Source organism: Coturnix japonica, chromosome 1 (genome assembly GCF_054131305.1).
Source record: "Coturnix japonica strain WE chromosome 1, WE-NBRP24, whole genome shotgun sequence".
NCBI classification, from domain to species: Eukaryota; Metazoa; Chordata; class Aves; order Galliformes; family Phasianidae; genus Coturnix; species Coturnix japonica.
In genome coordinates, this window is record NC_140663.1 from 42,577,096 (window position 1) to 42,600,672 (window position 23,577).

At 36.3% G+C, this 23,577-nt stretch overlaps 1 protein-coding gene across 12 annotated transcripts in view; it reads right to left on the reverse strand.

Moving 5' to 3' along the window:
- ANKS1B (ankyrin repeat and sterile alpha motif domain containing 1B) overlaps positions 1 to 23,577 on the reverse strand; it is a 393,118-nt gene that overhangs the window by 294,240 nt on the left and 75,301 nt on the right. For all 12 annotated transcript variants that reach the window (XR_014934338.1, XR_014934339.1, XM_085515441.1 and 9 more), the window contains exon 9: positions 3,008 to 3,148. Coding sequence is in view for 10 of the 12 variants with exons in the window: in XM_085515441.1 (XP_085371567.1) it covers positions 3,008 to 3,148 (141 nt within the window). In the remaining 2 variants the exon portion in view is untranslated. The remainder of the gene's footprint in view (positions 1 to 3,007; positions 3,149 to 23,577) is intronic.

Sequence of the window (23,577 nt, forward strand, 5' to 3'; positions counted from 1 at the left end):
ATTTGTGGAAGTCAGTGTTTTCTACCAAAAATATACTTATCAGTTTTACAAAGGATGGAATTTCTGCTTAAAAAGAAAGATTAATTTTGGGGAAAAAACAAAAACCACCCAAGCAGCCACACACTAACAGAAATTAAAAGGTACAGATTGAATTCATGCTCTGCTAAAATAAAAAGTCATTTACATTTCAGTTTCCTAGAATCCAGCTGGGTATCCTTGTGGTCTGGTTTTTGATTGCTTTGAGGGTTGGATGAAGCTGATTAACTGTTCCATTCTTATGTAGAATTAAGCAACTTCTAAAACACTGAAGCTTCTAAAAAAGCAGGAAGACTTTTACTTCAAGCTCTTCCAGGTCTTCACCAATGGTGAGGCTATTAGAGAGGTGCTTATGCTATTATACTAGGTTATGAAACAATTTATGTACAACTTTATATAATAGCCATTAATAAAGTGAAACTTCTCAGCATAGTACAGACAAAAATTACACCCTGCATGTGAGAAGTATCTCCAGCCAAGACCTTTTTCATAACTACAATAAAGAAATCAAGTTTGTCAAGGAGATAACTGCTCTTTTCTTTGGCATACTGCATGCTGTCAGCTTATTAGCTTGCAGATGGACACTGTCATAATCACACCAGAAATTCACTTTCACTTTGCCACTGTACCTCTTACTGTATATACAAACCAAGAATCAATTTCATATTTGTTCTTTGATGTGCAAGAGGAGTTTAATTACATAGCTGCAAAATCTGTTCTTAACTAGAAGAGATCAGGAAAAAGAAACTTTTCACTGGTATTTAGGAGCAATTCACAGAGCCTTTTGTCTATTTCAGTCTTTTTAATAGAGTATGGATTTGAAGACATACTGCCAACTACAATTATTTCACCTTATTCACGATGAAATATGCATTTTCTGTCATGGTACGGTATTGACATGATTATCAGAAGCATATTTTTGTACTTTTATCTAAAACATGCCATTGTAGATTATATCCATCACAATTCTTCAAGCCAATTCAACATACTGGTCCTACCCTAAACACTGAAATAAAAAAGCATGTGTTCTGGATCCCTATGAATAAGATAATCTTGGCTGTAATCTGAATTAAATTTGGAAGATCCCACTGATGAGATAATAGTATGAAAAAACACTTTTTCAACCAAATTCAGCAACTTGTAAATTTGAATTTTTTCACTACATAACTTATTGCTTCTTGTATAAGAAAGAAAAATAATAGAAACCAAATACTATCTCTACCACCATTAAAAAAAAAAAAAAAAAGGTATTATATCATTTTGTAGAAGAATTAGGATTAAATATACGGGTTTTTTTTTAATAGCCATAATTAAGAATGTTGCTAGTTTTGAGAGCAAGGAAGATGAGTTATTGAGCAGTTGAGTTTAAAACTGAAATACTCATACTAGCTTATTAGTAATAGTAATCTTAAATTTTACATCCTTCTTGAAATTAATCTCTTTATTAAAAAGAGAGAGAGAGAGAAAACAGAGAGAGAAAGAGAAGAAGAGAGAGAGAGAGACAGTGGGAGACATACCAACCAGGCTAACTTCATACTAGTTGTCAAATTCATTCCTCAATTCTATAACATTTTTTTATATATTATATTAAAAAGAAACTAGGAACAGAGAAGGTTCTTAAAAATCAGGAAATCACTCCAAAATGACCCATATGTTAATCATCAGACAGTTTAACAATAATTAAACTTCTTTTAATATACACTCAGTGGAAAAAAAAAGTTCCATCTAAGAATTATTTTTCAAAATAGATTTATAAAAAAGGAATTAGTAACTACTGAGCTTCTATTGTAAATCAGGATAACTCCAATGGCTCTACACCTTGCCAAATGTCTGACATGATAGATAGTTTGAAGCAGAAAACAGCTACCGAAAGCGGAACGGAGTACAAAAGCAGCTTATAAAAAGACAGGACAGTGCTCATTGTTATTCAAGTACATTAGTTGCCGTATCCTGTTTCCACTGACTGCAGTGGAAGCCTTAGCATTGACTTCAAACAGGTGCAAGTCTCATGAGACTAAGGGGAATAAAAGGTACAGTCATGATATGAAAGCAACAGTGTATACAGTGTGGTGAGACAGGATATGTAATTCCAGTCTGGTACACAGGATTCTGACAAAGCTCATTAAACACAGTGCCAAATAAGGATACAACTGAAAAAAAAAAAACCCACAACCCAAAAAACAGAGATTTCTAAATAGAAATTTGGCAGACCTCTATACAATGCTACAAGAAAAGCTCAGGAAAGATGTAACAGAAATTAGAGTGCTAAGCTATAGAGGAGGGAAAGAACAAGGGAGACCCAAAAGTGGCCATAAGCATCATCCTGTTCTGTAGCAGAACAGTATCACTTGCTGAGGACACAGCTGTTGGCATGCCTTGGTGGTTACTGCAAACCAGTCTGCTCTGAGTTGCTGGGACTTAGACCCAAGTATATAACCCATTTTTTTTTGTTCCCAGTATTATCACGAGTATTTGAAAATGTTAGGGGACTTCTTTTTTTTTTAAACTTACATAATCTTCAAAGAGAAGACTTAGGCTATATTCTTACATCAATTCAGTTATTTATGATGTCCTCAATTAATTTGATAAAGAAAGTAGCTGAGATATCATTACAATAATTAGCAGCTGGTCAAAAAATGAGAACTTATCCCAAAGGAAACTATGGACTGCAAAATGTCTTGCCACATTAAATCAGAAGAGAAAGCTATGAAACATAAAAACTGAAGGTAATAATTTTCAAACAGTCTCAATATTAAAGACAGCTGGATAACTGTAAAAATGGATTAAGACAGGATAACTGAACCTCAATATTTATTTTCAGGACTGGATTTTGAGGTTAAAATGAAGACTGAAAGTAACAATTCTGAAGTAGATAAGGGAAGCCTGTAAATGACTATAAGGTGAGGTAGAGAAGAAATTTAGCAGCTATTCCACCATTACTGAGTTTTAGGATGAAAAGGTAAACATATACCTGTGCAAGCATGGAAAATCCGAGGTTCCTGCATCCATTACAAGGTGTCAGTGCCTCCCATAAACCTGAAGGACCACAAGTATTTTCACCTCCATCATCTTCTTCTTCCTCTCTCGGAGATAAACATGTTGAAGAAGGCCTCTGTGCAAAAAGAAGCAGTACTTTCAAATTAAACAGAGACATATGGTAAAGAAACATTTCACTTAATAAAAAGAACTTGAAAGACTTTAAACCTGAGTGAACATAGTAATACGTTTGTTTTCTTTGTTATCACGTAATTAGCAATTTTGACTTGATTTTAATTAAAATTTTGCTTTATTGTTATCATTATTAAGTTGAGAACAGCTCTGAGTTATTTAAAAATGCACTACCCTTCTATAGGAAAATAGCATGAACTACGGGTACCTTCCTTTAATAGTCATCTGTTGTGTTCAGAAGCCAAAAATTGAATTATATTCCATTTGCATGGATTAATTCAAGTTATTCATTGGGAAAAAACAACAAACAACATAAATACAGTCAAAATATGAGGTTTCCATTTTTATTTGATATTTACCAATAGCAAGCACGTTAGCATACTTTGCTGACAAAAAGAATATATATTTAAAAAATTTGTGTCTTTTTTTTTCCCCCCCACAAACTAGAAGGCCTGAAAGGTACTGAAAAAAAAGTGTTGAGTTGTGTGCATTCAGACTTCCATACAGGCCTCAGTGATAAAGGAATAACCCTGATTTTTGCTTAAACTGGTATTTTATCTTTTTATTACAGCTGAAAGAAACATTATCCATTTATTTATGTTATTTTCCTACATAGGATAGTTCACTTCAACTGAATGAATTGCCATGGAAACTTCTCCTGAAGGAGATCAAAACTGGTGACAAATGATTTTTAAAATATGATGTTAAAAAAAATGCCACAACAAGAAAAATGCAAAATTTTACTTGCACCTGATCTCTATGCCACAGGTAATTATTTTGTCCATAGTTAAACTGGAGTACATGTAATAGCAGTTCTAATCTTCTTGGTGTTTCTTTAATAAGTCCATCTAATATTAAGATAAGAAATTCTATCTCTAGGAATACTTGCTCAAGCAATCCTTCAGAAGGGATTGGATTTTTGAGTGGCCAGCATAAGGCTGCTCAAAACAGTGGTTGACCACATCTATTAACCTCTAAAGTTCTGTTATGAGGCCTATATTCAAACAACAAACAAACAGACAAAACCCCACTCAACTGCAGATTATTTTAGGTAACAGAATAAAGAAACGTGGAGTATGCTGCAAGAAGGGGCACGCAAAGCAGAGACACTGGACAGACAGGTGTTAATAAACCATGCAACACCTGGGGTTCTTTTAGCCTTTGGACCCCGTGCTAACTTCTTTTGCACATAGCAGGTTGGTATATCACTAACTCAAGCATGATAAATATTTCTAAATTCTATGTTAGCTCACTCACCAGGGGTGAGAAACCAGATAGATCTGTCTCCACTAGTCTGATTCCCGTGTAGGAAACATTTGTTCCCTTGTTGCAGACTTCACATATCTAGCCACAAGTAAGGCGGATTTATTTACTTTTTATTTTAAACCAATTCCTAAACCATTCTTAGCAAGATATTTCATGAGGTTATTTTGACAGTCAAGTGGTACCATAGAATGTGTTGCCATAGCAACCAGTTTTCTTACAGGGATTATTAAAAGGATTGGGTTAACTCTGCAGTGTCGATCATGAAGGACTATTACAGCTTTGCATTTGGACAGACAAAGGAGGCAGAATATGAGTCCTTCCCATCTATTTATGATGCCAGCTTCCACAGTGTTTACCCTGTGTTCATACTTTAAATTTCGGAATTGCTGGATCACAGAACAAAGTGCTTCTTGCCCCCTGGAGCACAAAGCAAAGAACTGCAGCAATACTAGGTGCAGAAAAGCCTGTAACATGCATCAGCTGTGATCTTAAAAGCAAATATAAGACGTTAAAAACAGTTCAGAGAAAAAAATATATATAGTCAATTTGCTTTCTAAAGGCAAAAATTAAGCACAGCATTTGAGATAATTTTTTAAGCATAATCAGCAGAGGATGAATAATGAAATTCAAGGGAGAACATATGAGATTTAACTATTACTGAAAAAGTAGAAAATGATCATAGCAAAAATAGCAACAAAAAGTAAGCAAGCAGAGCAAGAGAAAATTCTATTATTTACATTACACACAATGTATGAGTACAGAGACAGAAAGGATATCACAGTAATTTAAATTAATGCTGTCAAGACAGATGAGATGATATTGGAAATGTTCTATAATCAGATCTTCTAACCATTTTTAAAAAGGACCAGCAGATGTCAAAATGCATTAGAGACATCTGGAGTACATTGACTGATACTCTGATGCCACTAGACATCCAGGTATGACACAATACAGGCCAATTTACAGACAACTGAAAAGTATGGCTGGATCTCTTCATACTGAATGACTGATTTCTGCTTTCTTCTTTTCACAGATTTCTGCTACAGATAAAGCACTAGAAAGAAAGAAGATAAACATGTATGAAGGCCCAACAAGCAGCTATCACTGTTCACACATCTATCACTTTTCTCACCAATCCCAGTAGCCAGAAGCCTGGTTTTTCCCAAACAACAGACAGAAAGGACTAAGTAAAAACAAGCTGCTGCTGGGCAAAATTGCTGTAAAGAGGGGAATAACTTAACAACCGTGTAAGAGAAAAGGGAGTCAGAAATCCCCCAAATGAGGGAGTGGGTTTGCACACACTAGAGAGATGGAGACATCTGAGGGAAGCAGATGAGATGACAGAAAAACTTATAATCTAACCACAGATCTCAAAATGACACACAAGACAATAAAACCCTTAACCTAGGCCACCCACTTTCTTGCTATCCCTTCCCAGCCTTCATTCTTTTCTCAGATCTCCCTCATTTTTCCATTCTGTTGTAAAATTTAATTTTACCTCCTCAGAGATCCTTCGGACATGAAAATCTAATTTTGTGTATGCTGCTGGGAAGCCTTGAAATAGCCCTGTGGGGAGAGGTTTAGTGGAATTGAAGTTATTTATGCCCTCTTCCCAGAAGAAAAACAAAACAAAACAAAACAACAAAAAAGAAATAAAAAGAGAGGAAGAGCTTTCTGTCCTCTGAAGAAAAACAGACACAATTGTGAGCCTGTTATATATGTCTTTTATGACTAAAAAGAGGAACAGAAAATGTAGCTACAAAATGCCACCTAGATCACAGTTGCTCAATTAACAGGCTTTGACATTACGAAATGGTGAAGTCAACATAACCTGTAGTACTAAGCTTCCCAAAAGCCAACTCTGTAAGTTACAAGAAGCAAGAGCATAAGTGTCACAGACCATCAAAAATAGACAGAAAACCTTAAAAGATATCAGATACTGTCTCTAATAAAGTGCTGTAATTAGTAGGGAAATCATCAGACACTTAGGCAGAATAAAACACCTAATAAAAGACAGCTATATTCTAACTGGAACACTAAAATAAGTAATAAAAAATGCTTAAAATGGTGCAGCAAGTCTACTAATGAATTTTCCAGTATAAAAAAAGAGAGAGAATAACAATACAGCAATAAGAAAATATCAAAAATCTAAGAGCTATTATAATTAGTGCCAAGTTTTCTTCATACTTCACTGCTTCTGAGACATAACCACCAATTTGATGAGAATTTATGTTACGCCTTTGAAAATTTAGGTACGGAATTCTTCCTCTTTATTTTTTCATTTACACAAATTGAAGAATTGTCCCAGTAGGAAACTTTACACTGAAGTGTATTTTTTATTCTGTAAACAGGCAATTTGTTCTTCCAAAATATTTACATACACCGGGCTGAGACAACAGTAACCTGTTGTCTCCCTCCTGATATAAGAAAACAAGCTAATATTTAGCAACAGACAGGATAGCAAGCAGAGATGACAAAAAGCAGAGAAAGTCTCTTTCACTCTTAAATGTCAACAGGAAAAGAAACATACCTTCAGCCTCTTACTTGAAACTGCTTGCTACTGAACTATCACATTCACAGCTTAAGGAGCTTTATGCCATGTATAAAGACACATAATGTTTTGGCCTCCTTTTTACAGTTTGCAACAATGTCCTAATTAACATACAACCTAGACAAGATTTTCTATGAATACAGTAAGTTCAAATGAAAACTCTCATTTAGTTTTATTCCCTCTTTTTCTCAGGTTTTAAAGAAAGCTGGTCTGCATTCTGCCTTAAAATTTGTAGCATCCATTGGTAACAAGCAACCAGATGCTTGATAAGTTAAATGCCACCACTCATTGTGCAGCAAGGAAGTGAAGAGCAAACTGCCTCGACAAACTTGACCATGTCTATATTTCATATGATACCAACCACTGGGTGGCAAAGACATGCCTCTACTTCTCCTTTATCTGCCCAAAAGGATAAATAATAATGTTGTGAAACAACCATGGAAATAATGCAGTTCTTTGTTTAATAATCTAAATTTACGTTATAACGAATGAGGAATTAATAAGGAAGGAAACTGCTCTTGGAATATCCACTGCAAATTGGGCCAAGAAGAGTGCTGTGCTGTCACTGCTCCCTTGGCCGCAAGGTTGCTCGTGCACCCCCAGACAGTACCCAGGATGTACCCACAAAATTGCTTGCTTTAGAAGGGAAAAAAGCAACATTTGAGCATGAAATGTAACACCATTGATAATTTTTCCACAGCAGGATCCCTACATCAACCAAATGCACCCTTCTGGGATTCAGTAAGGATCCCAGCAGGGAGAAACCTCATTCGCAAGACTTGCTATACCTTGCACACAAAATGACAGTGAAACGTTTTAGAGGCCTGGGCATAGCTTTCTCACATTCCCCAAGGCACCCTTCACCCGAGCTGGTGTTTTTCTGTTTTCCATCCTCATTATCTCATCCTCCACCATGCACTGCACATTTCTTTTACAAGTACGTTCCCTTTTTCACATTATTTTCATCAGTGTCATGCTGTGAGCATGGTTAGAGTTTGTTTGCACTTCCTGTATTTAGCCAGGAGGGAACACCAAGAGAAGGACAATCTTGTACTTCAAGCTGCTGAATACTGCAGAATAGCATGCTGTGCATGTCTCTGCCACAACCCCTGTGAGATGCAGGGCACAATGCAAATCTCTTCAAGATGAACTGCTAACTTTGTGGTCCTCATTTCTTGGCTACATCAAAATCACAGATGGAAGTCTCCAGAGATGCTGGGCTTCATCAGAAACCAATGTGAGATATTCTGTGACTGTTTACAGCAGTACATGAGACTAAGTGCTCTGAAAGTACAAGGGCTGCTATGAAAGTAATGCCCCCTGATTTATTATGTTGACCCACAATGTCAGAAGCAATGTTGGTAGTAGAGCATTTGAAGCTGAACCTTCCCATCAATATTCCATCGTATCTTGTTGCCACATGACAGATGTGTGCATAGGGGTAGGCTGACAGAAAGTCATCTAGCACTGAAGTGCATATGAAACAAAAAAGTGCCACAGAATTCCTCCACACACACAAAAAGTCGCAACCAATCGATGCCTGCTGAATGTTTATTGAGACCAACAGTGGAAATGAGCACAGTGAGGCAGTGAATGGTGAGTTTTAGCAGCATCAACAGCAACATGAAAGACAAGCCTTATTCGAGAGAACCATTTACAGCTGTCATGACATGCAATAGAAAAGCACCTAGATCAGCTCATCCACATGAATCAGGAGATTATGACCAGGGAACTGCATACAGAGCTGAATATCAACTTCAATGCATTGGAAACAATGGTGGCAATATTGGAATACAACAAAGTTTGCTCCTGGTGGGTCTCACAAATGCTCACATAAGAATAGAAAGAGCACCATATGCAAGTTTGTCAGGACCAGCTTAACCAATGAGGATGAAGGTGACAGTTTTCTGGATCACATAATTATCATTGACATGATGCAGTATCATCCCTATGAACCAGAATCAAAACAGCAGTCCAGGAGTAGCCACGTTTGAATCCCCAATTGAAGAAAGTTCAAAGCACATTCCTCAGTGAGTAAAGTGATGTGTGCTATCTTTTGGGATACGAGAGGGACAATCTTTCAGGATTTACTGTAGCTAAGACAAACAACCAATTCTGACTGTCCTACCAGACCAACTGTACAGTACAAATTCTGTGCTTTCCAACTCCATCTATTTGGGCCAATGAAAGATGAACTGCATGGGCAACATTTTCCTAGCAACTATGCCATTATAGAAGCTATGTAACAGTGGGTCACCTCTGCTGGAGCAGATTTTTACAAGTGTGCCATGTAGATCCTTGATCATCACTGGTGAAAATGCACAGCTAATGGCAGTGACCATGTTGAAAGATAATGTTATGCATCTGAAAATTTGCCCTATTAAACACTGCTATTGTACTCTTTGTACCTGTTGTAGCATTACTTTCCAAGCATCCTAAGTATAAGCTCCAGTAGTCCCAGTGAAGGAGAATCTTGACTTCTGCATCACTGCTCATCAATCAATGTGTACATAAGTCTTTTTGTTTGGGACTCTGCAGTAAAAAGCTTTGTCTGTTTTGAATGTGAAATGTATTAATTTTAGACATACACGATTAATTCATGTGTCTCGCAAAACTTACATAGATGTTCCTGTTAATGCAGCTACTGCTGCTCAGTGAGAAATTAATCATTCAGCAATTATATTCAGCGCTGGTGAGGCCACGCCTCGTGTACTATGTCTGGTTCTGGGCTCCTGAGTACACAAGACTCCAGAGGAGCCACTAGATAGAGCTCAGTGAAGGGCTGAGAAAATTATGAAGGAACTGGAGCATCCCTCCAATGATGAAAGGCTAAAACTGTAAAGCCTGGAGAACAGAAAGCTGAGGGAGGGGAGACAGTTAAGAGATCTTATAAGCATCTGGAAATACATGAAAGAAAAGTGCAGACAGAACCAGACTCTTCCCAGCAGCGTCCAATGCCAGGCCAAGAGACAACAGGCACAAACTGTAGGAGATTTCACCTGAACATCAGGAAACACTTCACTGTTCAGGTGGTCTGAGCAGCTGAACAGGTTGCCCAGAGAGGCTATGGAGTCTCTCGTAGACATTCAAAACCAAACTGGATACAGTTCTGGACAAGCTGCTCTGCTTGAGCAGGTCACTGGACCAGATGCCCTCCAGAAGTCCCTTTCAATCTAAACCAGTCTGATTCTTTTGTTCTCTCTTCAGATTAGGATCTGATACTGTGCAGTAAATATATCCTTAAACTAGATGACAATAATAAAGCATGGTGCACACTGAATAAAGCAAGACTTATAAGGAAAAACAAGATTATAAAATAAATGAGTACATCTGAATGCATTTTTCACAGTAAGCTTATACATTTTAATCTTGCAGAAAAAAGATACCATTTCTTCCATCTGTATAGGAAGGTTTTGTTTGTTGGTTTTTTGTTTTTTGTTTTCTTTTTAAGAAAGATAACACTTCTCATTTTCCAAAACACTGTAACATTAAGAAAATGGTCCATCAAGAGAATACTATACATTTCAAAAAACACTGATCTTGGCTAATTGATTTCTTTTTTCGACAAGAAGTAAAAGCTTCTGAATATAATGTAGTTAACTTGGGTTACATATACATAAAATAGTCTCCACGTGAAGATTACCACATTCAGTTCAGAGTAGATGGAGTTTTTCACATAGCAGAAAATTCAGTGATTCAGTAAACTGAAAAGTTGCAGAGTTGAACACTACATGCTTCTTAAAAATATACTTTAATGAATTAGTTAAGAATTTAGTATATAGAGCTGATGGAGCCTTTATTCTTACATATTTTGGGAAATGTACTGCATTTATTTTTATGCTATAAATTAACTGCATTAGCTGCTTGAAGTTGCAATATAGATTTTCTTAATAATACATTTCAAAAAATCATTTTTAAAACTAGTTTGAACTGTTTAAAAGCTAAGTATTTGATCTGAGCTATTTTTTGTCTACAGATTCAACTGGTTGTCTTTAACAGAGGAACACATAAGCACTTTCACAACCTACTCCATTCTAATATTCATAGGAGAGGACTGAATTGTCTTCAAATGAATTTTTACCTCTTAACATTAGTTGAAGCAAAGTTAACCTGACTTACAAGCGCTTAGGTGTCTTCAGTTATGTACCTAATCCTCATATATTAGACTGTTTTCATAATTCATACCAAATACTCAAATATCAACACCAAACACTTGGTACCAATGGGTACTGATTCTTGGTACTGATATTTGATATTAGATATTAACCTAACTGATTTTATATTACTTAACATCAAAGCACTATGAGAGCTCTGTTTGACCAAGGAGAAAGAACTTATCATTTTGAAGGATAAAGCTCCAATGGGGAACTCAACCCAGCAACCACTCAGTTTGCAACACTCTCTAACATAAATGCAATTATAGGGATACCTTTCTACCCTATAAGCATAGTAGATTTGACCTAAGGGGATATACAAATAGAGGCTATGCAAAAATGCATTAATTTGAGTCTTGAGCCTTAAACACATGAATAGTTCCAATTAAGTTAATGGGATTTCTCATTTTAATGGCAAGTTTGTGTCTCCCTGAATCAAGGACTGAGTGTTTATACACACATGACTCATTCTAAAATATGACTCACTGAAGAACTCACATACCAGTTGAGTGAAACTGATAATGAAAGGTATAGGTGCCTGCAGAAAAACAAGATCGATGTTTTCAGAAATATTAAATAGAAACAAAAGCGTAACTATATTTACTTTGCATTAAAAAAAAACTTCACAGTTCAGCATTTTTGGCTTGAAAAGTCAAAGAAAAGAACATTGCTTGGAGAATAACTACAGTGACATCTCAGTATTCAGCGTCTCTGTACTGAGTGTTATCATATAATGTCTGAAAAACTCAGTGCAATGTAATTGCAAAACAAATCAGCCATAAAACATGTATTTTTCCTTTTAAAAAGTTGTGAAATAGAGGGTGGATAAGTGGGTGGCAGAATGATGAAACTTATAGAAAATATATTATTTGTCATGAAATAGAGCAGAAGGAACAGAAATTAAAGTAGGGGAAAAATCAGGTGGTAACTGAGTAGGCAGAAGTCACCACTTTATTACTCCTCCAGTACACAGTTTTTTACTTCACATATATATTCTCAGTAAAAATGTGTTACTGAAAATGAAGTTACTATTGCATTAAGATGCTGTTGGCTTAATGAAGGATATAAGAGAAAATCCTACCTGAGTAGACAATGTCATTCTAAAGAGATAATATAGACAGCACCCAGTTATCTATCTGAAAGTTGAGTGCTGGTTAAGAGTGGATAATCAAAAAAGACCTTAAAAAACACTTGTATACGGTTATCTCAAGATCCATCAGCAACAAACTGCAAGCACTTTGTCATATTTTATCTAAAATGCTTAATGCAATATAAAGACAATGCACTGGAATAACTGACAATAGGATGAATCTCTTGACAGTAAAGTCAGTGCATTATGGAAGTTGAAGGCCTAACCACAAAATATCAGACAAAGTGTAAAACATGCACACACTCAGTGAAGTCTGACCTACACGTGACCCAGCCAAATCCTCTCTTTCATTCCTAGTCTTTCTTCACTCAATAGTATGTGTAAACAGAATTTAAAATCATCTCCAATAGAAAGGCAAGCATTTTGGTATGGATAGGAAAAAAAAAAAAAGAAAGAAACCTGTTGCTGCTTCGTGTTTTACATAACTAAAATAATGACTTCATTCCAACTATCTCAATAACAAGGACTCAGAAGATTTAGGACAGTTGTTGCTTTTCCTGTGCTAGCTCATCTGTTCTGTTCTTTTTATCTGTGGTAGAGTCAACATAGTATGTAGAGATTTACCCCAATAAAAGTACACCTTTAGTTCATTTTCCAGACATATTCCTGGGTAGCATAAGAGCTAATACTTAATCCTTTCTTCAGCCTGCTATCACATAGTGCTTTTAATGTTCTGTAAACTACAAATGAAATCATAACACGTATTAACATATAACTCCTATGCAACACCATTTCTTACAAAGTACCTACAGCTAAAGCAGTAACCTGGTAAAATTAGAGATTCCTTAAAAGAAACATCATTCTAGACAGAGAGAAAGGCTAACACCTGTAAGGAATCAAATGTTAATAATTTTAAACAAGATCAGCATAGGAAAAAAATCATTACATTTGAATATGCATTCTGTTTAAGGTTAACAAACAGTGCTAAGGATGCTTCTCTGCAGACTGTAATAGTTCATATTCTAGAGGTATTGAGCAGAGCACCAACATCAACAGAAATAATAACCAGCACTAATAAAAATTGCTCAATTTCAAATAACTTCTGAAACAAAACTGAAGAACCTCCTCTGAGATTTTCGCTCATGGCACTAAATAGAGACTTCTAATAAGTTTAGGAAAAAACAGATGCCAAGAGAAAAATGCAAAAACAGGTGTGTATATGGTCAAGTAACCCTGGACCTGTATTCCTCAAGAACACAAACTCAGCCAGGGTATAGTTCCTACAGCACAGAATGCCTCCAGTCTTCACCTCTTCAAATGATCTTCTCTGCACTGGTGAGCACCAAGTCCAGTAACACTTAGCTCCAGATGATCTGTCCAATATCTGGGCCCGGAAGTTGTCCTCAGCAGACTCCAGGAGTCTCCTGGATTGCTTGCAGGAAGTAGTTTTGCCCTTTGAACTATACCAGAATATTTACCATTAATATTAGTTGTATACTGCTCCCTCTTTTTGAGAAGAAGAGAGCAAAGGAAACTGAGACTTCTGCAGCTAAAAAGGTACCTACTTATTTAGCTTCAATAGAATCATAGAATATGATGAAGTGAAACAGTACACTGCCGTTTATCTCCACTCTTTAATGTATCCTGTGAGAATTCACATAACTCTAATGGATTTTGAATTTTAAGAATTTTTAGAAAATCAGGCAAGGCCATGATGAAAATAACTTTTTGTTCTTTTGTGAGAGAGAAGTTTCAAAGGTCGTTTAGGCTAGAACAATGGAGAAAAATCTGAGGAGAGGAAAAACCCGTGGGAAATGCAATTAGGAGTCCACTGCAGATCTTCTGAACGTCTCTAAGGAAAGTCAAGGCTTGAAGGAACAATCTCCGATTACTAGGAGAGCAGTTATAGCAAAGTTCATCAGTCTCATTGATGATTTTGTAATATTATGACAGAAAGAGTTGAAGTTAATATTGCAAAATCAGCTTTCTGGATGAAAATTTCATCATGTGCAACTAAGATCCCAACTGAAGCTGGACACTACAGCTTAAAAATGCACACCATGTGGCACAGTACTGCATACTAAATAGGACAGCAGACAGAGAGCATGGAAGAAGACTGCACTGCTAATAAACCTAGTAACAATGTGCACAGTGGCGCAGGCAGCTCAAGAAAGGTAAGGAATGAAAATAGGTGTGGAAAAGAATGTTCACTTAAGTGCTGAATAACACACACAAAGAGATAACTAATTAAATATATTTCATACTGGCAAGATGATCTCACAATCAGTTCAAATAGACACTTCAGATTCTGAGTAGTCCTGCTTAGATTGCAGATTTCTTTGGTATTTGGTCAAGTATAGTGACAAATCATCTACGTGTTCAGTACTACAATGTATGACTGTCTCTGAGCTAAAATGGTCTTCATGGAAAAAAAAAAATACACAAGGATTTGCTCTGGTTAATTTAATAAAACATAACTGTCCACAAGGATTCTAGATAATATACGACAAATCATTTGCTGAACATCCAAAATTTACATACAGTTTTATAGCTATGAAGACAAAGAAGCTCTTTGATCAGAAAGGCTTAAGTTATAATGATTTTATATGGGGGGGGGGGAGGCGCTACAGTCATATCTGAGATTCTTGTATAAAAGAGATTGAGCTAGGATGAAAGAATTCACAGCAGGGAAAGCAAAGTGGTTCATAGCATGGCAAGATTTACATAGAAAATAAACTTGCAAATATTAGGATTACTTATCCAGCAAAAGGATAGCTTTAAGAAAAAAACAAGCCTGCATTATTGCAAGTTGTGAAGAGTGTGCGCCATTTTTTCTTTACTACTCTATCAGACTTTGCCATAGAAGAATAAATGCAAGCATGTATTCAGGAAATGAAATGTCTGAACATACAGCATGTTCTGCAAAATATAATAATACATTGGTTATCAAGGTAAACAATGCAGCAGATTGGACCAAAAGGATTAGACATTCAGGATTCACCAGTGCAAGCTAAACACCTAACAGCATTCAGAATTACACATTTGCCTGTAAGCTGTTTTCCTGCAAGTATCTGATAGTCAAGGAATTTTCCCCACACAGACATAATTGAAGATACTGACTAAATATTCCAGAAAACCATTATAGAAGAAATGAAATCTTTTTTTTTTTTGAATGCTGATCAAATAAACTGGTGGTTTGGGCAGCACCCTCCCCCCCTTATCATAGTTGACTCTATGTAGTTTAAATCATACTAAGCACTGTCATATTTTGGCATTTTACATTCTCAAATAAGTGCTGACTATCTCACAGGGTATGTCTGTGCAGCACACTGGAGGATTGTCTAGCAATACTTGTACCAGAAATCACAGCAGCAGGGAGCTGCAGGCTAATTTAGTTGGCTGGGAAGCATGCCATCAGGCAGATTATTCTATGTAGAGTTCCACTCGGCTGCAGTTAGGCTCCCTCCAACACAGAAGTCTTTATGATGCTGTTCACAAGCACAGAGTAATTCACATATACAGAAAATAACCCTACAGTAGTTCTTTTAATAACTACAGAACACAGGTTAGAAAAAAAATACCAAAGAATTGTTTGAACTTTCCTTTGCTGGGTAAACTGCTTAAAAAAGAACAGGCAAAAATCTGCATGAAGTCTATGTGTTTTCCTCTACTTCTTTGTAATGTCTATCTCCTATTTACACAGGACAGAGAAGCCTTTTTGAAAAGTACTTCATAGCACGGCATCATACTTGAAAACAAATAATAGATGCCTGGTATGGATGTCAGGTTATAAATGTCTAATGAGATATATCACAGTGAAAACAGTACTTCTCGGTGGGAAATACCACCATATGCATTAGGAACTAGGACTAACAGATGGTTTTCTGCTGGGTGGTAGCTTTTAAAAACAATTCATAAAGTTATATAACCTTATCTTCAGAGAGTGGGTAGACTTTTCTAACAAGGGAATCTTAAAATGCAGAGTTTATATATCCTGCATGGGATAAATAAAAGGCTTTTCTGCCTTTATATCAAACTGAAAAAAGAGCTAGCATTAGCTTGTAAAATTAAATTTGTAACTGAACTAGGGGTAAGAGCCAGGAATTGACCATTCAGAATTCTTGTCATAATTCAGCAATATAAAAACTCTATGCTGTAAGGGGAATAAAGCAAAAGTATTCCAATCACTGGTATAATTCCCTTTTTCTAACATCATGAATACAGATAACAAAAAATAAATACCTCTAAGGTGTGTTATCCAATCCTATAACTTTTCCTATAACAGGTAAATATACCTGATTCTCACCATGGACAATAAATCAGGCCAGGTGATTTTATCATTCAGTAACAAAAAAGTTGAGCTAATTGTTCTTAATATATCCACATTAGTCATACATTTATATACTTCCAGGTTGCTCCTTTTCCTCATCTGGAATTTTGTTTCACACTCCCAATAATGCCTATATTCAAACTTATAACACAATCAAAGGATTACACTGATCTAAGAGAGCAATCATTGTATTCCAGAATAATTGATCACTCTTTTCCACTATAATATTTCAGTCCAGACAATATTTGTTTAAAAGTTGCATTAAAAAAAAACAAAAAAGAAATTATAAAATGCTTGAATAATGTAGATAAAATAACTGACCACACATAAAATTTATTTTCCTCTTGCGTATTCATTCCTAACAATCTTCTCCCATAACACACAATCCTATCATTTCAAATCTCCTAACCATATAAAAGTAAATCATATTGTTTTTATATACCTTCACCTTGATCTTCTGTCATGAGAATTAAAAGTGAGTCTTCCCTTTGCTGAAAACAGTGATGTATTCAGTGTTAATATGACATGTTTTAAAAGATATTTTTCTCATTCTCTCTTAAAGTGCATAAGTATTAACTGTCCATTTCAGATGACAGAATTAAGGAGAAATTGACACTTAAATTGTGATGAAATCCAAATCTTTTTTACTAGACTATAGAACCTCTCTCTATGCTTCAATTCATATTATTTCTGACAGCCTTTCTTATCTATTATATAACCACCTGAAAGCTAACCAGATATACTGCTACCTCTTCTGAGAAATCCCTCTGTAGTGCAGTCCCAATAATCCTATACGACTTTAGTACTTCAGTTTTATTCTGAAAGCTAAAAAAAAATGAGGGTATCTCTCAACACCAGTTTCTCAGTATTTACTCCAGGTAATTAAGAAGAACACTAGAGAAACATCTTCTGGAACTATACCTCCTTTAATCTAAACTCACAATCTGAAGACAGCAAGATACTGCATTCACACTTGGAAATCTATAACGTAGGTGATGTTTTCTGCTTCTGAACGTGAGAGCATAAATGTAAAAGCAAGCATTGCAAGTAAATATCCTCTACACAAGACTGAAGCAACTGATGTTATATTTTCATTTGGAGTTTCATTTTTATTAAGTGCATCTAGCAGAATATTATTTCAATTTGATTTTAGTTCCAAATTTCTTTTTTTTTTTTTTATTCCTCAACTCCTAATGTGAAGAATATTTGTTTACTCTTACTGCAGAGAACACACCACCTTCCAAGTGCATTCTTAATTGAGAATTAGAAATATGGAGTATCCTCCTGAACAGAGAGCAAGATAAATGTCTTCTACAAGGCAGTTTTTAAAAGTGTTCATTACATTAACACATCCAATTTATGAAAGGAAAAGACTGAAATGTATCTAATATGCACATCTTGCATATAGAAGTATACATATATACACACACACACACACAAAGAATAGCATAAACAGTCTTAATATTCTTTTTTTTTTTTGTCTTGGAAAAACAAAGTAGCATTCAATAGAAACCTTTCTTATGTGGACACACGTGCACAAGCCACTCTCTCTCCTTTCTGAATGTTTTCATATTAAGAAACTCCAGAAAGTACACTGTAATAAATACAGCATATTTCTGTTTTTAGTATTCTGTTTAGAACAGTATGTTCGCACACAAATACTTACACCTCAAACTCGACAAGAAATGGGTAGCAGAGGAATTTAAATTAAAACAATTTACTAGCAGGAGCTCTGTAACATTCCTCACAACAAACACTTAAACATTCTAGTGTTTGTTTCCCTGGCACTTCGTTCTTCCAGATCTTTTGTTTGCAAGCTATAGCCATTTGAATTTTCTTACTTGCTTTTGAATTCACACAGATCCTTTGAATAGACACTTGACATGTAACCCCTATGTAATAAAGCACTTCTAAATTTAGCCCTGAGATTTTAGTTTGTACCTTAAACGTATGCCATGATGTTCGACAAATTTTCCACTTACCAGAATTAGTGACATTTTAAAGTAATTTATACTATAAACTGTTTTAAAAATACATGACTTTAAGAAAGCAAAGAAAAAAAAAAGTTGAAACTCTTGTATAACATGGCTGCTTTGTTCTTGAAATTACTGAGCCAGACTGCCATCTATTGGAAAAGAAATACTTCTAAAATTATAGTTTTTGAAAACTGAAAGAACGGCATGTAATAAAACTGATCTGCAAACAGATCTTCCAGCAATTAACTTTAAAATTACATGAAATATTTTACATGAGAGCAAATCATATGTGTGTTGAAACACAGCCAAATTTACCATATCAAGCACTGCAAATAAAGTTTCTGATGTAGCTTTAACTTTCTTTAGTTCATTATTTGTAATGAGCAGTTCAAGTAAATCATCAAGTTAACATATTCATACCTGACTTTGTACTACCCAACAAACAAGCATTCAAAGTATTTTGATACTTTGATACTTCCAGTCTCATTCAGGAAGCTAACAGTTCACACACCGTTCCAGAATCCCCAGTTTTATCCAGTTTCCCTTCCTACTTCTGGAGTGGAATTTGGCAACACTGGCACTTTATCCCATCAGTTCCTATTTAAACCTACACCACGGCATTTAGTATTATTCTCCTTACTTTCACTTACTGCTCCACTGCATTCTCTTTTTCCCAGAGGTTCAATTAACCTAATTCACAAGATTCTGCCCTTCATTTTTCCCATGCAGTTTTCTTATGTCCCGAGGAAAGTTTCTTTTTCTTTTTTTCCCCCTTTTAAGTTCTCCCCCCAGCCCCCCCATCCCTCTCTAGAAATCTCTCAGTTTCACCTGTCCTCAGAGATATGCAAACTCTAAGAGGTGAATGTGTTACAGAACCTTATTTTGTTAAATGCCTTATATCACAAGTCAGACATCAGGTCAACAGAAGCATAAGAACCAATAAAACATGTGTTTTACATGCAAAATTTGTTGAAAAGGTTGTCCTGAAAGCTTAAGTCCCCTAGTCCAGATATGTCAGAAAAACTTGCTGAGAGGCTGGATGACTAATTATCCAACTACTCAGCAAACAGACAACTGGATTTAATTCTGTTCTTTATCTAAAAATGTTCTAAACCACAACTTCTTCAAAACAAAACGTTGCATTCTGGAAATGCTGTATCGCTGAGCAAAAAACAAAGTAAGACATCTGTATAGTTGTAATTAGAGAGTAAATAGCCAGAGGGTATCTGAGAAAAGACTCACCAGTGCTAAGGCTTTCAGTTGAAATGGAGGCTCAACACAAAAACTCTACAAAGGAACAGTCCCCAGAAAGATATGCTACCTTAGTGGTGGTCAGCCCTTAAATAGGATCTAGGAGCACAGCTGAATTACCTTCACCTGTGCTCCAGCAGCTGACTTGTCGCTTGCCTCAGATGGTTAATCAGAGGTTCAGGCTGTGATCAACAGTTTCCTTTACAACATCTAAGGTCAAAAAAGGAATAGAATTTACTAGTGGATAGGAAGTCCTAATCCACTCAGGACAGCATCAGCATTTTTCCAGTGGCTGTGAGAGACTACAAATGTGATGCTAAAACTCACCCTTATAGCACAGAGAGAACTGAACAGCACTTTTCCCTTTTCCAGATGAAACTTTCTATAGTCTAGTTACTGCATTAGAAAGCAGTCAGCATCACTACTGCTACTTTGCAAAACAAAAACAGAATTATGCTCTTTCAAATAACAGAAGTTGACACAGATTCAAGACAGAATTCCAAGCTGCAAATACTAGATAGACAAACATACCTTTCTAAATTCTGAATCAATCTAAATCTTCAGTCCCATAGAAGTTTTAGCCCTCTTCAAGATTATCAGTTGTTTATGAAAGCTAACAAATGCACTCTACTTCCTGATGCTTTCTCCTTACTGCATCCATGCTAGGGTAGCCTCAAGAGGTGCTTCCTTAATCCAGCTGATCAGATCTTGACCCACGATCCCTTTTATTTCTCTGAAGAATGGCAAGATGCAAAGACAGGGAGAAAAAAACATCTCCTAGCATCCAGTTCCTTTGAAGAACCTCCTTAAGGTCACCAAGTCTCATGGCATAAATTTTGGAAAGGTTCAAAATACTGGACTATAGAAGTTCAAAAGTGTGCATGAGTCATCATCTCTAGAACCAGCACTTGTCCAGGAAATATCACCTAAAATATTACCAACAGAGACCTGACTTCTGCTCCTGCTCAGAACTAACATTACCACAATCAACAACACATGTTAGGGGAAGAGTTGTTTATTCCAATCTGAAGCAAGTGCTCATTTGTAGAGGTTCACCTGCTGCAGTTCTCACACCTGTGCTGGAACTGGTAACAGAGAACGACAACACATTTAGTCCTGCAGTGTGTACTCCAGTCCTACTGTGTTGTTACTGCTTCCAAAGGGTCCTGGAGTATGCAGCAGCAGCAAGCTAAATAGATGCACACATAGAACCATAGAATGGTTTGGGTTGGAAGGGACCATTAAGATCTCTAGTTCCAGCCCCCCAGACCAGGTTGCTCAAAGCCCCATCCAGCCCAGCCTTGAATGTTTCCAGGGAATAGCCATTCACAGACTGCCTCAACAGCCTGTTCCAGCGTGTCACCACCCACACAGCAAAAAGAATTCTTCCAAATATCTAGTCTAAATCTTCCAGTTTGAAGCCATTTCCCCTCGCCATGTCACTACATGCCCTTATAAAAAGTACGTTTCCAGCTGCAATAGCAGTCTGTCAGAGCCTTCTCTAGGCTGAAGAGCCCCAGCTCTCTCAGGCTGTTCCTACAGGGGAAGTGCTCCAGCCCTCTCATCATCTTTGTGGGCCGTCTCTGGACTCAGTCCAACAGCCTTTTTTGTATTGAGGGCCCCAGAATTGGATGCAGTATTCCAGGTGGGGTAAAGCAGAACAGAGGGGCAGAATCAGCTTCCTCAAACAGCTGGTCACGTTTGTCTTGATGCAACTCAGGATATGGCTGGCCGCCTGGGCTGCAAGAGCACATGCCAGCTCATGTAGAGTCTCTCATCAACTGACATTTCTAAATCCGTCTCCTGTAGTCCCAAATCTTTTTCCTACACCTCCAAATCCTTCTCCTGCACCCCCAGCTCATTTTCCCAATAGAGATAATAGAGGAGAACCTCTCAGAGGTTCAAGTAATCCAATTTGCAAGATCCTGCCCTTCAGTTTCCCTATACAATTTTCCTGTGTTCTCCTAATAGAGATTATAGGGGAGAACTCACTCTCGAGATTATTTACAGAAGGTTCCCAGCAAGAAAAAACTCAAGACAGAAAAAAAGTTGTGAGAATCTCTTTCATATTTGTCCTGAAACCCATTTCTGCCTCTCTGTATATAAATTTCTTTCCACCTATCACTTTCTTCTCTCTGCATATTCATGTTCTTATTCATAAATACTTATGTACGTTTCTTCAGTCATCCTCATTCACTCTTCTAACACCTCGTCTTTGCCTTGATGGCTCCTTACTGAGCCTGTGGGTCTTCATTGAAAAAGCAGCGTTTCCCCCAGAATAAAAAAAAAAACAAAACATATTTCAAATCTGAAAATTTTGGCTACAGAGAAGACAGACAGAAACTGAAAAAACTTAGTAAAATACTTCTTTATAATGAAACAGATCTTTTAGATCAAACAGCAAAATCTCACATCACAATGCAGTTCCTTCCATGCATAGGCCTGTGGAGCTGGGTCCAAACAAAGGAAAAACATCCTCTGCTCTGAATGGTGACTTGATGATAAAAGTGTGTATCACCACCTTGATCCTTGATCTTTTCATTGAAAGAAAAACTTGTTGCACTAGTGAGAAAGAGCCATGACATGCTTTAGCCAGTTCCCATTTTCAAAGATTTGCTTTCATGTTGGGTTGAATAAATAATCACATGGAATGTCAGCAAATGTACTTGCCTGATTTAACTGCTATAGGTAAATTACAGATTTACTGGTTGAATATTCACATTCTATTTCATTTAGCCCTGTACAAATTTCAGTTTAAATAGACAGACTAATAGGAGTTACAATTTCTGCAAAGCAGCAACAGAGCAGACTTAAATGGCAGTTAGCATCTAAATACAGAGGGACACTTGAAAGACATAGAAATGCTTAATTGACTCCAGTACCTTGTGTAGACTGACTTCAATATGGATTATGTATCTCATTGCTCAAACATAAAAGGCCTTTACAAAAGTATCTACTGCATTTTGGGGCAGCTAATCATTCCTGTAAGCCTAATTCTGCCTCCATACATAGTAAGGAATTCTCTAGCACATAAAATGTCTTAACTTGTTATGCTTCTCACCACACATTAAAGCATAACTGTTCTTAATTTATGAAAAAAGAAAATGAAATTTAGCATTTAACATTTTACCTCTGTTGTGTGTATTACTTCATGAGCGATCCTACTTATTTTACTTTCTAAGGAAAATAATTAAGAGGGAATAAATAAATAAATAAATGTGTCCTTTTGCCCTGTAATGAAATAATGAATCCTCCAGCACTTTATTTACAGGAATAGTATTGATGAAGCTATATTTTCAGCTGTAAGTAGAAATCACTGAAGTATCACAACCACATCAATTCAGTTCTGAGTATATCAATTTTAATGCATTTCTCAAAGAAACCCTCTTTGCACCCCCCAAGCTCAAAAGTAAAACTAACCTGAGCTTTTGGTCACATTTGTAGTGCCATCAAAAGCTATTCATAGTTCTAGGTGGCAATATCTTTACAAAATTAGGGGAACACTAAATTTTAAGTCTGTAATGAGTGCATCCTATTCTTTTTTACTGTTATACTATTAGACATATCATTCTCTTGCACTATTTCTTTCTCAAATGTGATGTAAATAAAACAAATGTAGAATCCTGAATCATCTAGCTTGGAAAAAACCTTTGAGGCCATCAAGTACAACCATCAGCATAACCTAGAAATTCCCATACCTGAACCAAATCCCATAGTGCTATGTCCACACTTTTCTTATATACTTCAGGGATGGA